The 14,839-nt window shown below is 38.8% G+C and overlaps 1 protein-coding gene and 1 pseudogene across 2 annotated transcripts in view; one reads left to right on the top strand and one right to left on the bottom strand.

Moving 5' to 3' along the window:
• The window catches only part of P5CR (pyrroline-5- carboxylate (P5C) reductase), a 232,997-nt gene that overhangs the window by 46,225 nt on the left and 171,933 nt on the right, over positions 1–14,839 (top strand). For both annotated transcript variants that reach the window (XM_089411683.1, XM_089411684.1), the window contains exon 3: positions 718–766. In XM_089411683.1, coding sequence (XP_089267809.1) covers positions 718–766 — 49 coding nt within the window. The remainder of the gene's footprint in view (positions 1–717; positions 767–14,839) is intronic.
• LOC149188622 (ribonuclease TUDOR 1 pseudogene) lies at positions 2,626–4,241 on the bottom strand (annotated as a pseudogene).

The following is a 14,839-nucleotide window of genomic DNA, read 5'->3' as shown; positions in this document are numbered from 1 at the left end:
GGTAAGGTTGGCCTTGTCTCGTCCTTTGGTCTAGTGCCTTAGCTCTAGTGGAGTGTTATAAATACATCACACCCTTCATTTTGTAATATCATCTCATTCAACCAAGTTCAATTATTCTTTTGCCCAAGGGCACTTATTCTTTTTTGCTTAGTTGTGGTGACTTTCTCTTGGTTATGGTTAAAGTGCCTTTGTAAGTCTTCTTGTGATCTATGTTAAGTGCTTGTATTAGGTTTGTTAAAGTGATTACTGTACATATAATTATCTCTTATGATCTCAATGCTTGCTGCAGTTGTAATCATGTTTTATGCAGTCCCATAATGACTTTTACAGTATATAACTACACAACTTTGAACATAAATTGATCTAGGAACTAATGAAGGCTTAACACTGATGAATTAATTAAAGACTCGTGTCATCATTGTACTTAACTATTTCATAATTGTGAGAGATGTATTCAAACTCGTTGAGGGATAGACCTTTAAAAATCTAGTTTGACCACAGATTTATGAATCTTTGTGCATGAAAGTAAGATGATTCCTTAAGAAGTAAAATAGCAAGTCTTGGAAGTACCTCCCTAGTGTCTCACATTTCTTCTGTTATGGAAATTAATGAATACTATTTTATTTCTTTGAATTATACCATGGACAATTAGTATCTATGATGTTTGGGTTAACTTTTAGATTTGAATTTCATGAAAATTGTTTTGGCTTTGGATAGGTAGTTGAAGAATGCGAGGTTATAGTTCTTGGAGTGAAACCCCAAGTTGGTAAGTGTACAAGAATACATATGAAGTGAATTGCTTCTGAGTGCTTTATTATTGTTATGTTTGTTTTTTGTTGAATATTCATGCTCAAATAATCAAAAGAATGAATGACTACAAGCTTAGGGAATCGTTGTGCTTGATAGTGTGCTTCCATTTATCTTTGGTTTATGTATATAGGATGTATCATCAATTTCTTTTTTTGTATCTTACCCATTGATTACACACAACCAACCTATTTCTTTGATTTGTGCCTTGTTAACTAACTTCTTGGCCACAATCTTCATCCCTTAATATTTATTATTTTCTATTATGTATTTCCTCTTGTTGACATTTTCCATTCACAGATTTATGATTCTTTGTAATATGCACATTAAAATTGCTTGTCACATATACTTGAGGTGGATTACAAATATAGATCTGGATGATGACCTCTCATGTCAAAGTTTTTATGATCTGGAAACAGGCTTTAGTGTGTTTAGTTCCTGGTTTCATGTGATAGCATCATCTCTCATTCTCGGGAATATTGCTTAAAAGTTTTTGTCTGCATTGTGGGTCCCATCCCTTGTGATTGTTGTCTTTGTAAAGGTTTCCTAGTTGCAAGCTTACTAAAAATCAAAGTGTCATTTCTTCTGTTAAGGAATTTGTTCCATGTTAATATGACTATCTGTTATTAGAGTAGCTATGGAGGCATCCTTTAAGAGGCAAAATTAGTAGATGGCAGTATGGAACTGCTAGTTGATGCTAGTGGATGACATGATATAAGGCTTAGGATTCTCACCATAGAATAACTTGTTGCAGAGATGAGTAGGTTTCTGGTCCACAGTGAATGGTACTTCCTAATATATGGCCTAATATTTCAAAAAGTTGTAATCATTGCATGTGCAAGAGGAATTGCCTTTTTAAGCAATGCCATTCCATAGTGTTCTGTATCTTGATTAGATAGGAATGCCATAGATAAGACAAGCTTTGTTCAGCTGTAAGAGGTGGCACATCACAGTGGGTGGAATTGGAGGGTGATCTGTTGGTTTTCCTTCCTCTAGACTTGTGTGTGTATATATATATATATATATATATATATATATATATATATTGTTAGTTTTTGTAGCATCAGGGGTGTTCTAGCCACGAAATTTGGTGGAGAGGCTAGAATACATGAGATCTCCAAGATCCAGAAATTGTTTCTGGAAATTCCACCTAGAAGTGATTTAATTAGATTATTAACCAATTACTTAAGGTTTTCTAAGTTTAAAATTAGGAAAACTGGTTAATTAATTAATATCAATTAAGTCAAGGTGAGAATCATCTAGGAACTCACCATCGAATTTGACAAGAGAAAAAAGGGTCTTAAAACCCTAAGAGCAAATGCTCAAAAACATAATGAGATGATCCACAATGATGATCCCAAATGAATTCATCCCTCTCGCGTTTATAGTTTTCCTAGAGGGGAGGGGCCTCTTCTTCTTACTTGATTGAGTAAATTTTACTCCAAGCCCCAATTTTTGCGCTTCTTTCCCCAGCTGTCCCCAAACATGGGTATTTTGGGGTTTTCCCCCTTATTCAAGATTATAGCCTACAGGGATTGATAGGTTACTTCGTCTCTTAGTAATTTATTTGCTGGGGACATTACAGTCCCCTCTTCCCAACATTGCTTGTCCTCAAGCAATGACAAGTTCCGTTGCTGCCCCCTTTGTTTCCCTTCATTGATGTATTGGAGGCATTTTCTTACATCTTCCATATATTGTTATTTTGACTTCTGCAATTTGACAACCTTTTGATGTTTATTAATTCCTTCTCTAAGGGATAAAGAAAGTGATTTCCTTCTTGCTTCTGCTGCCTTTATTTCTGCAACTTCAGTTCCATCTTCATGCAGGGGAAGAAGACAATTCAAGGGTGGAAAAAAGGAACATCTTCTGCCCCTCTGCTAGTGTTTTTATAACAGAAACTGCAAAGCCTGCCATTGAATTAGCTGAGCTAGTCTCAAGTGAAATCTGAAGAGTAGTAACCGCTGCAAGATGTTTCTGAATCAGTTCCTCAACCTTGGACTTTAATGGAGATTGTAAGAAAACAGATCCAAAATCCATTATTATTAAGTCTGCCATTCCCAATGATGGTGGTGGTGCAGGGCCATCAGTCATGCTAATTTTCCTGGCATATTCCATTGTTTCATAGACCTTTTTTGCCAATGAGTTTTCTACGTAAATATTCCTTTGCTTCACGAGCATATGGAGCTGTTTTTTATCTCTTTGTGGATTGTCCATTTTTGGAGCTCTGATACATGACAAATTCACCCTACGTTCAACTGTGGACACCTATAGGGAACAACAACACAGTCTCCACTAACAACCTCCACAAGATTTCCAGCAAACTTGTCATTACGATTTGCCTTTGCATTAGAAGGAGGTGGAACATAATTAATCCAGACCTTCAAGCAATTTCTTTGTTCAGCGGTCTTTAGGTGCCTTTTAGCCCTCAATTCAACAAATGTAGCTAGACCATTTTTCACAAGTTCTAATGCGAGGTCCTTTGCAATATCACCATCAGGGTAATGTACTGAACCAATTAAATTACTAAATTTATCAACATTTTCTAACACAACCCGTACATCTCTGTTTAAAATTCTAATTTTAGTGAAATGTTTTGCCTCTTTAGCATATGGATTTGGTGGAACTTCACTAGCTACAGCTTTAGATGTAGCAAGCTTCTGTGCCATCATTAAGGATGAAGAAGATTCAACTCCCCCATTTATTTCATCTGAAACTACTTTAGTGGGTGTTGGGATCTCCAATGCAGTAGATATTCTTCCCATAGATGGAGACTGGATCGCTGCCATAAAATTTTTGCACAAACTGAAATGAGAGGAGCAAACAAACCTGTTCTGTACTGCCATCTCGATTTTGCTTCACAAGAGCTTCCATAGGTTTTCCTTTATTTGCTGATAAGAGGGACATTGCATCAAGGTTGCTTGGAATTCCAATAGCTGATGGAGGTAGGTTCCGGAAGGATGCCTCTACAACACCAGGTGTCGTGGACCATTGGCCATAATTTTAAATCTTGGCTTGTTCTTCTAGCCACAGTAACTCTACTAAATAAGGGCTAGCTTCTGCTTTCTGAAGTCCTTGATCCCTGACCTTTGCCCAACCTTCAGATACAACCGTCAGAGAAACATTTTTGTCACCTAGAAACACTGAGCCAAATTCTCTTCCAATAGAGGGACAGTGTAATCTACTCGTAAGGTGACTTCCTGTAGCATAGCAACATTTATACTTGTCTCTGCTTCAATATCAGCAAGAGTTATTAGTAGGACAGTTCTTGTTCCTTGACCTTTTACCTTTCCTCCGGTGGTGTCCCGACCCTCTACCATAGCCATGAGCTCCTTGGAACTTGTAAGTGTACAATTACTAAAATACTCTGCTGCCTTGTTTGATTTGAATTCCCAAAGAGATCCTAAGTGTGTGTTAGTTCTGTCTACTGTTTCCATTTAAACCTCAATACCCCACTGCAGAATTTTTCTGCACATAAATGCTATTGCTTCATCTGCATATGGTTCATCATGCCCTGGGCATCTCACCCCTGAAAACGAAAATGTAATAGCACAAGTTACCTTTGGAGTTAGCACCTGGAAACGATGCCCATTAAAGAAATAATCAACAATAGCTGTTTGCCTTTTGGTTCGCTGCAAAAGGGGGAGAATTTTTTGTCTTCTTAGCTAATGTCATCAAAAGGCCTGTTATGTGCATCACAGGAAGCTCCTTTTCTGGGTGTATTCCTCTCCTCCCCTGCATTGCCCATGATTCAACAGCAAGTAAAGCATCATAAAGGTTTGATCTATCTTCAAAATCCCTGTGCCTAATCATTGTACCAAATCTCCTTGCAACCACCATTTCTGTCACATTAACATGCCCTGGGTGGCTAGAAGACATTATTGTAGGGTCAACAACCTCATCCTCCCCTGTCTTCCCTATGTCTGACTCAATATTTGTCTCTTGACCATCGCCATTCTCATTACTTCATGTAAAAGTATCTCCTCTGTTGATTTCACCTATTGGAAGATCAAATTGCGTTAATACATATGATGCTATATCTTTTGTTTCATGAATACCACCTACGACAGAAGAAATGCTTTTCGTTTCCTTTCCACTATTAGTGTTCAGTTTGCAACATGGCTCTGCATGCTTTGTAAGTAGTTGATTTTTGGAAGGCGCCTAGTCATCAATTGAAATGTCCTTCATACTAAGCTCTATCAAGGGCAGTTATGTATAGTAGGATTCTTCTAGACTTGATAACAATTTGTGAAGCACTTTTCCAATTTATCTTTGTTAGCTTGATCTTCTTCTTCTTATTATTAGTGTGTGTGTTTACTTCATCAAACTGCTACCAAAACACAAGAAACAAGAACAGAAGATGTTGGCTCTCTGCCAGGGAAAAACCTCTCTCTCTTAGAGAGGAAAAACCTTTCGTAAATTTGTCTGATTGAAGCTTCTATTGATTAATGCCAAACCCTAGACCCTTGACAAGAACATCCTCCAAGCACAAGTCAAGCCCTTTCAAGATCACTTCCTCTTGCAACACTTCGTCGTCCCTCTTCCGACACTTCCTCTTCCTCCTTCCAACAGTTTGTTCTTCTTCTTCCGGCCACTGACCCTATATGGTATGCCCTAGAATGATCCTTGTCCTTTTTCTTCCTTCGCTTGAGATGGAGCCTTTCTAACTTATCACCTCCCAACTAGGCCTTCTTTTTTTCACGAAGATTGCAGACTTAGAGCAGCAGTAAGACAACCCTAATTCTTTGCACGTGTGGGGGTACCTTCACAAAAACTATGTTAGATTCCTTCTTCCTCCTTTGCTTGTGTAGCCTTCTTTCTCGCTTGAATGAGAGGCCTTATAGGCACTCTTTTCTAGCCCAAACACTTCTCCTTTATGACTGCAATAGGAGAGCTTGATATGACAACAGAATAGCCTTCTTGCCTTCGCACATGTGACTGCAATTAGCCCTAGAACAGTTCCCAAAATCTCGCCTTACTTCCTTCTTCGCTGCACTTGGAGACCTATTTCCTTGACTTCTTCATACCTTTTACTCGTCCTCTTTCTCACAGATTTCAAAGATGAAATGATAATACTGTTGGAAATACTAAGAGGGGGGTGAATCAATATTTCTTTTCAATTGTTACTTTTACCAGTTATATCACTTATATTTAGAACACAAAAATGAACAATAGAAGTAAATATTTTTATTAATATAATCTTTATAAAAAATCAAGTACAATATGGGTAGGGCTCCAACCCTTGATGAAGACACCCAGTCTCCAACCTGGGATGTGCCAAGCACCTACTTGGACTTTAGTGAGGCTTCGACCTCTAGGGGTTCAACCCTATCTTATCCAAGGCACCAACCTTGAGTTTAGGAGCACCAACTCCAAGGACACCAATCCTCAATCTTCCAGGCTCCAACCTGTATTTTCCAAGCACCGACTTGGACTTCCAAGGCTCCAACCTTGTCAATTTTGAGGCACCAACCTCAAGGGCTCCAACCCTATATCTGGTTCACTTTGTCAAGGTATGTTTGGTTGTACTTCACGAAGATTGCAAACTTAGAGCAGCAGTAAGACAACCCTAATTCTTTGCACGTGTGAGGGAATACCTTCACAAAAACTATGTTAGATTCCTTCTTCCTCCTTTGCTTGTGTAGCCTTCTTTCTCGCTTGAATGAGAGGCCTTATAGGCACTATTTTCTAGCCCAAACGCTTCTCCTTTATGACTGCAATAGGAGAGCTTGATATGACAGCAAAATAGCCTTCTTGCCTTCGCACATGTGACTGCAATTAGCCCTAGAACAGTTCCCAAAATCTCGCATTACTTCCTTCCTTCTTCGCTGCACTTGGAGACCTATTTCCTTGACTTCTTCATACCTTTTACTCGTCCTCTTTCTCACAGGTTTCGTAGATGATATGATAATACTGTTGGAAATATTGAGAGGGGGGTGAATCAATATTTCTTTTCAATTGTTACTTTTACCAGTTAGATCACTTATATTTAGAACACAAAAATGAATAATAGAAGTAAACACTTTTATTAATATAATATTTATAAAAAATCAAGTACAATATGGGTAGGGCTCCAACCCTTGATGAAGACACCCAGTCTCCAACCTGGGATGTGCCAAGCACCTACTTAGACTTTAGTGAGGCTCCGACCTCTAGGGCTTTGACCCTATCTTATCCAAGACACCGACCTTGAGTTTAGGAGCACCAACTCCAAGGACACCAATCTTCAATCTTCCAGGCTCCAATCTGTATTTTCCAGGCACCGACTTGGACTTCCAAGGCTCCAATCTTGTCAATTTTGAGGCACCAACCTCGAGGGCTCCAACCCTATATTTGGTTCCCTTTGCCAAGGTATGTTTGGTTGTACTTCACGGCTCCCAATATCTTTTTCAACGATCCATGTCAATCTCTTCAGCAATGCCTTCTCCTTAGTCTCCACGTCACGCCATTAACAACAACATTGTTCTTCACATGAAGGTGTCACCACTGCTTTTCATCATACCCAACCAAATTCTCCAAGTCACTTCATGATGACATCAACGCATCATGGTCTCCAATATTATCTCCAAGATCGGCTTCAAGATGTCTTCAGATGTCTTCAATAATGCCTCAAGGTGTCTTCAATAAATTTCCCAAGAACTATCCAAGACAATGAAGGCTTCTCCAAGGAATGCTCAAGAATGCTTCACAAGTCAATAGTTCTTCACTAGTCTTCACAAATGAACAAGTAGTTGTCTTCAAATGCTGGTCCAGAATGTGCTTCAGCAAGTGTGCTTCTAAAGTATCAGTCTTCAATAGGTGTGCTTCAATGCTGTCTTCAAGGTCTTCAATTCTTCAAGGGTCCTCCAATAAGATATCTTCTGCACAACTGCTTTATAAGATTGCACCAGACTTTCACCTTGTCCACTGTCCAAAAGCTTCAATTTCTTTGCTGCCCATGTCTTCAAATACCTCACTGTTCAAAGCTCTAAGTACTTAACTTCAAAGTCTGATTCAAATAATGACTATAATCCTAGACCGAATCATAGAAAATAGGACAGTTTTGAGTTTCAAGGCTTCTGTGCAATGGAGATTTCTTCAAGTGGACCAGGCTTCCTTCTGCAACTTGACTGAGCCAAATAATAGATTCAAACTTCAGAAATTATCTCTTGGTCAGCTTCAGATTCTTGTCTTATTTCCAAAATACTTGTATACTGTGTCAGGTAAGTGGTCTGCTCTTCTTGACCGAGTTCAACAAGTCCGAGCTTCCTTGTATTTTCTGTGATTAGGTTCTGTTCTCAACACAGTGTTTGACACCCAAAACAGAAATATCATTAAGCTCTTTTTCCTCGGCCTTCAGTTCACGAGGTGTAAACCCTTTATTGTTATCCGAGATCACTTCACCGAATTGGATAAGGCATATGCTTAAACATTTAATCTTCTTTTTCCTCCTCGGGTTCTGTCTCCTTCTAAGCCTCGTATCTGTATTGATCACCGAGATTGGATAATATGAATGTTGAGTTTTAAACATTAATATATACTAGTTTTTTGAGTTATATGAATAGATACGTCAGTTGGAGGAGAGGCCAACTTTTGTTGAAGCCGACATATCTTTAGGATATATTTTTTAAACATTTTTATTTGTCTGCCATGTGATGTATGCATTACTTCTATCTGCCATGTGATGTATGCATTACATTTGTCTGCCATGTGAAATATGGATGATATAAGAACCATGCAAAAGAATGTCTGCCATGCGAGTGTTGTATCTCATCAAAAGACTTGTCTGCCATGTAAAAGGTCTTGTCTGCCATTGTATCATGTACATGCTGCAATTATACATTGTCTGCCATGTATGGCCATAGGAAACATGTATGCCATGTTTGTCTGCCATTAAACAAAGTAATTTTATGTACATGGTAATGGTATAGATGTATGATGTTTGCGTAGGTGTTTAGGAATTAAGATTTTAGAACTAATGTTTAGGATTTATAAAAACAAGTAGACATTAATATTTAGGGTCATAATGTCATCATGATATGCTTCATCCATGTCATCTTGATATGTATATTTTATGTGAAGTTAGCTTTCTTGAATCTGCTGTTTTTTTTTTTTATTGCTGACAGAATGTAGTGTTTTTACCTTTGAATTTACCTTCACATAGTTTTAGTTTATGTTAATCTAAAGATTTGGTAAGTGCACACTGGGCCAAGCTTTCTTCAACTTATCACCAAGAGCATATTAGGGCAATATGGGCTTCTTCTTTGTCACCAAGTGTTTTTAAGTGAGGTCTCCACTTGTTATGTTTTTAATCATCATGTCATTATGATAGTGCAGTGATACATTATGAACAATAGGCATCTAGGACAAGACTTCTTCTTAGTAGCTTGACATCTTCATTCATGGTATCCTTGTCAAACAAGAGTCTTGACTATCATTAGCCATCTCACGAATATTGACATCTCGGTCAATGCCATATTGACATCAATGACAACCTAGATTAACAATCTCCCCCTTTGTCATTGATGGCAATATTCTTGTGCTTCCAACATTCTCTCCCCCTTTGACATCAATGGCAAACGGGGTGCCCAGGTACTCCCCCTGTCCTGGTGCTCTTCATTCTGGCAATGTGGTCCATGATAGATGTGCTTACATTCCTGCATGTGATGAACCAACTCCCCCTGTTTGTACGACCTCCTCTAGCTCATGAAAGATTACTTGCTTAGTGATCAAGTCGAAGAGATCTTCAATAATAGTCTACGTTGCATGAAACTTCTAGGAAGTCAACGTTTCGGGGCGTACCCGTACCCAAAACTCCGAAACTCGGCCGAAACTCGACTGAAACTTGACCATTATGTAATCATATATGAGACTTAATATAGACTTGGTTTTCCTTCTAAATTGTCATCTATGGGTGTTATTCCCTTTTTTCTTGCAAGATAATGTGTTATTCACTCATTTATAAAATTATTTTTTCATATATAAACATATCTGACGTGTCAACCAACGTTTCCATTTTTTGGAGGTGATGTTTCTAAACGTACCCGTTTCGGAAACTCCAAAGCGTTTCAGCGCTTCGTGCAACTTAGATAATAGTTCATGGATGAATAAGGGATCATGTTCTTCAATGGAATTGCTCCCGAGAGACGATCTATCAAAGGATGATTGTCCATGTGGCTCATCAAGGATTTCATAGGGCCCATTCACGGATAGCTTCTGCAAGAATGCTTAATCATCATAAGCTCCCCCTAACTGTATGCATGATCTTCCTTTTGGTAGAGTCTCCCCATCAAATACTTAGAATATCGAGGATGACATCATCAAGTCAACAACATGTGTTGTTGGCTGGTGAGTTCAAGAGACTTCCAGATTGTGTTTGCTTCCTTCTCCATACTTGTGTAACCTTTTTCTCTGGTATGGTTCTAGCTTGTGTAGGTGCCCAAGTCAAGTTACAATCACGTGCCATATGTCCAATGTTATGACAGTTGAAGCACTCTATATTGTTCATGTATAAAAATTCATGACTTCTTCTTGCAAAATTGCTTCTCGGAGATTGACGAGGACCATTATAATTATCTTTGTGATATGCCCTACAATCTTTTGCCATGTGCCCAAAGTTTGTACAAGAATAGCAATAACCAAGAAATATACTTTGGTACCTGGGAGAAGAAGGTTTCCTTGATGTACTTCTGAAGTTTTTTTTGCCTTGGGATCCTTTGATGATAACCATTGCTTCTTGCATCCTTGACACCATCTGCATTTCTTCTTGTAGGAGGGTTTCTTCCATAGTTGTCTTGACTCTTCTCCTTGCCTTTGCTAGAACTGGGAGCATCAACATTTCTTCTAGGCTTCCTCACATCCTTGTTGTTTGAAGCATTAGGGTTTGCATCATTCTTGCTTGAGGATTCACCTGCATAGCCAAGACCTGATTTATCGAGGGGAGACCTTTGATGACTTAGGATGTCATCTAGGGTTTGAGAGCTTTTCAAGTTCTTATTCAGCAAGTCAACTTCCTTTTTAAGAAAGACAATTTCTTCCTTCATTTTCTTGCATTCTTCATCCTTCTTTGATAGAATGATCTCCATTTCTTCCTTCATCTTGGTTGCTTCACATGATTGGGCCTTAAGAGAAGTGATTTCTGATTTTAACTTGGTGATGTCATCATCCTTTTCTTCTAGTTGGCATATCATGGTGTTTCTCTCCTTTTTTGCTTCATCAACTTGTCCTTCTATGAATGTCAAAGCTTCCATCACCTTCTTAGCTCCTTGTGCTTGTTTCCTTGCTTCTTCTAGTTGAGATCTAAGGGAGGAGACCTCTTCCTTGTATTGACCAATCTCTGCTTCAAGTTTGTTCAAGCTCTTGTGCCTTTGTTCAAGGTGGCTTGACAAGGTATCTTCCCGTTTCTTTGCCTTATCCAATTGATTTGTCATGGATATGACTTCTTCATGATGCTTTTATGTATCTTCCCGTTTCTTTACCTTATCCAATTGATTTGTCATGGATATGACTTCTTCATGATGCTTTCAAGTATCTTCCCGTTTCTTTACCTTATCCAATTGATTTGTCATGGATATGACTTCTTCATGATGCTTTCTCTTGTTTTGATGAAATTCTTCCTTAAGCTTGGCGAGCTCTTCATCTCTTTCTTGTACTTGAAGCTTGACAAGGTCAACTTCCTTCCTTGTTTGGTCTTGGTCACCAACTAGTGCTTTCTTCTTAAGTTCCTCATTTTCCTTTTTCAAATTGATAATCTCTTCCATGTAGCCATAAGTTTAGTGAGGAGATCTTCTTCAAAGTCTTTTTCATTCTCTTCATCTTCTAGGTCTTCTTTAGCCTTGATGTCATCAATCTTATCTTCAGCTTCCTTGATGGGCTTTGGATTTTCTTCTTGTTTTCCATCATTTTCTTGACTAGAGATCATTGTCAATGCTCCTTTTGAGTGAAGATCATGAAGTTTATCCCATATGCCTTTTGCTGACGAGCATTTTTCAAAATTGGCCTTCATAGAATCAGGTAGCCCATTCAAGATTGCTTTCATTGCTCTTGTATTATGTTCCTTGGATTCTCCATCCATCATGCTATCAACAATCACCGATTTCCAAACTTCAATGCCTTGAGTCTTTAAGAAATTCCTCATTCTTGCCTCCCATATATCAAAGTTTCCATTGAACAATGGAGCCTTCACAAATTGATTGACTTCGATTTCGGTGGTTGAGGGAGACACATCTTTAGGAGGATTGGAGACTTTCTTCCTTGGCTTTGCCATTTGTGTTCTAATGATCAACCTTCAAGCTGTTAGGCTTTGAGTGAAGGTACTGGCTCTGATACCAATTGTTGGAAATACTGAGAGGGGGGTGAATCAGTATTTCTTTTCAATTGTTACTTTTACTAGTTAGATCACTTATATTTAGAACACAAAAATGAACAATAGAAGTAAACGCTTTTATTAATATAATCTTTATAAAGAATCAAGTACAATATGGGTAGGGCTCCAACCCTTGATGAAGACACCCAGGCTCCAACTTGGGATGTGCCAAGCACCTACTTGGACTTTAGTGAGGCTCCGACCTTTAGGGCTTCGACCCTATCTTATCCAAGGCACCAACCTTGAGTTTAGGAGCACCAACTCCAAGGACACCAATCCTCAATCTTCCAGGCTCCAACTTGTATTTTCCAAGCACTGACTTGGACTTCCAAGGCTCCAACCTTGTCAATTTTGAGGCACCAACCTCAAGGGCTCCAACCCTATACCTAGTTCACTTTGCCAAGGTATGTTTGGTTGTACTTCATGGCTCCCACATCATCTTTTGCTTTGATTCTAGTTTCCTCTATCTTGCATAGAGAGCATAATTTACTTAGTGGGGTAGCTTCCTTCTTGGCATATATGCTTGATGTGAAGTTGCCCCAATCCTCATGTAGAGCATTGAGTACTAAGATTGTCATTTCTCTATCAAACATGACTTCTCCCAGCGCTTGAAGTTGATCCCTCATCTCAGAGATCTTCATGAAGTATGGAGCTATTCCTTCCTTTGATATCTTCATCTTGTACAAATCATTTCGTAGAGATATCACTTCTCTAGTTGTGCTTACCGAGAATAGTTCTATTAGCTTGTCATAGATTTCTTTTGATGTTTCAAATTTGGAGACATAAGGAATGAGAGAGTCCGATGGATTCTATTAGAATCCTTTGAGCTCTTGTGTCATCCTTATTGTACTTGGCTAAAGCTTGAGTTTGTTCCTTAGCAGGCATAGCGATATTCCCTTTGATGTGATCTAGAAGTTCATTCTCTTTGAGAAGTAAATCAGTCCTCTTCTTCCATGCAAAGAAGTTAGTGGTCCCAAACAATTTGTTGCTTTCTTTGCAAAAAGACATTGAGGTATATTCCGAAGGGGACATGTACTTACTTGATAGAGTTTGAGATGTAGTGGACATGCTTTCTTCTTGAAGACTTGGTGGCTTGCCTTCCTTAGATCTTGATGTTATTCAAGTTGCTTTCTTCAAATGGACTTGTTTGTTGATGAGATTTGCTTGATGACTTGGCTTGTAGTATTTTTCCTTTTTGAAGATGGTGTAGCTTGATGTATGTCCCTCTTTGATTTGCTTTTCTTGTAGGTGCCTTTATACAAAAGGCTTCTCCTCTTGCTTTGTAGTCTTCTTGTAGTCCTTTCTTGTTCTTGATGTGATTGAGACTTCTTGACTTGATGCTTCAACCTTGTAGTTGTCCTTAAGATCTTCTTCCTTGATGAGTCATGTTATGAGTGTTCTTGAGATGCCCTTTCCTTGATGTGTCACCTTAGCTCTGAAACCATGTTGAAGAATCAAGGGCAGTTATGTATAGTAGGATTCTTCTAGACTTGATAACAATTTGTGAAGCACTTTTCCAATTTATCTTTGTTAGCTTGATCTTCTTCTTCTTCTTATTAGTGTGTGTGTTTACTTCATCAAACTGCTACCAAAACACAAGAAACAAGAACACAAGATGTTGGCTCTCTGCTAGGGCAAAACATCTCTCTCTTAGAGAGAAAAACCCTTTCGTAAATTTGTCTTATTGAAGCTTCTATTGATTAATGCCAAATCCTAGACCCTTGACAAGAAGATCCTCCAAGCACAAGTCAAGCCCTTTCAAGATCACTTCCTCTTCCGACACTTCGTCCTCCCTCTTCCGACACTTCGTCTTCCTCCTTCTAGCACTTTGTTGTTCTTCTTCTATCAACTGTAGAAACCCTAGATGGTATGCCCTAGAGTGATCCTTGTCCTTTTTCTTCCTTCGCTTGAGATGGAGCCTTTCTAACTTAAGAAGATGAACTTGTCACCTCCCAACCGGGCCTTCTTTTCTTCACGAAGATTGCAGACTTAGAGCAACATTAATACAACCCTAATTCTTCGCACGTGTGAGGGGATACCTTCACAAAAACTATGTTAGATTCCTTCTTCTTCCTTTACTTGTGTAGCCTTCTTTATCACTTGAATGAGAGGCCTTATATGCACTCTTTTCTAGCCCAAACACTTCTCCTTTATGACTGCAATAGGAGAGCTTGATATGATAGCAGAATAGTCTTCTTGCCTTTGCACGTGTGACTGCAATTAGCCCTAGAATAGTTCCCAAAAACTCGCTTTACTTCCTTTTTCGCTGCACTTGGAGACCTCTTTCCTTGATTTATTCATACCTTTTACTCGTCCTCTTTCTCGCTGATTTCAGAGATGATATGATAATACTTTGAGGAGGTCAAATGGCTCCTTATATAGGAGTCTGTCTCCTTTTAGGCTGACTTGAGGCCGACATGAAGACTTGAAGCCGACTTGCGCAATCTATTTTCAACTGCAACCTGATGCACGAGATGATTTCAGGGAGCATAGAGAATATGTGTAACCACAAAACGTCAATCAAATTGGCCCGACCTACCTCTAGACGTTAATGAATTTGACCCGAGTTTCTGCTGTTTTAAGAGAGTATCTCCTATGGTCAGATTAAAGGCCCAGACGATAGCTTCACTGCCTTTATAGAGAGACTTAACCATAACATAATTTCACTATCTTCAACAGTAGTCCTATGCC

This window comes from Pinus tabuliformis, chromosome 3_1 (assembly GCF_031772625.1).
Source record: "Pinus tabuliformis cultivar Carrire ecotype Pingquan chromosome 3_1, CPIR1, whole genome shotgun sequence".
NCBI lineage: Eukaryota > Viridiplantae > Streptophyta > Pinopsida > Pinales > Pinaceae > Pinus > Pinus tabuliformis.
This window is presented reverse-complemented; position numbering and strand designations above follow the sequence as displayed.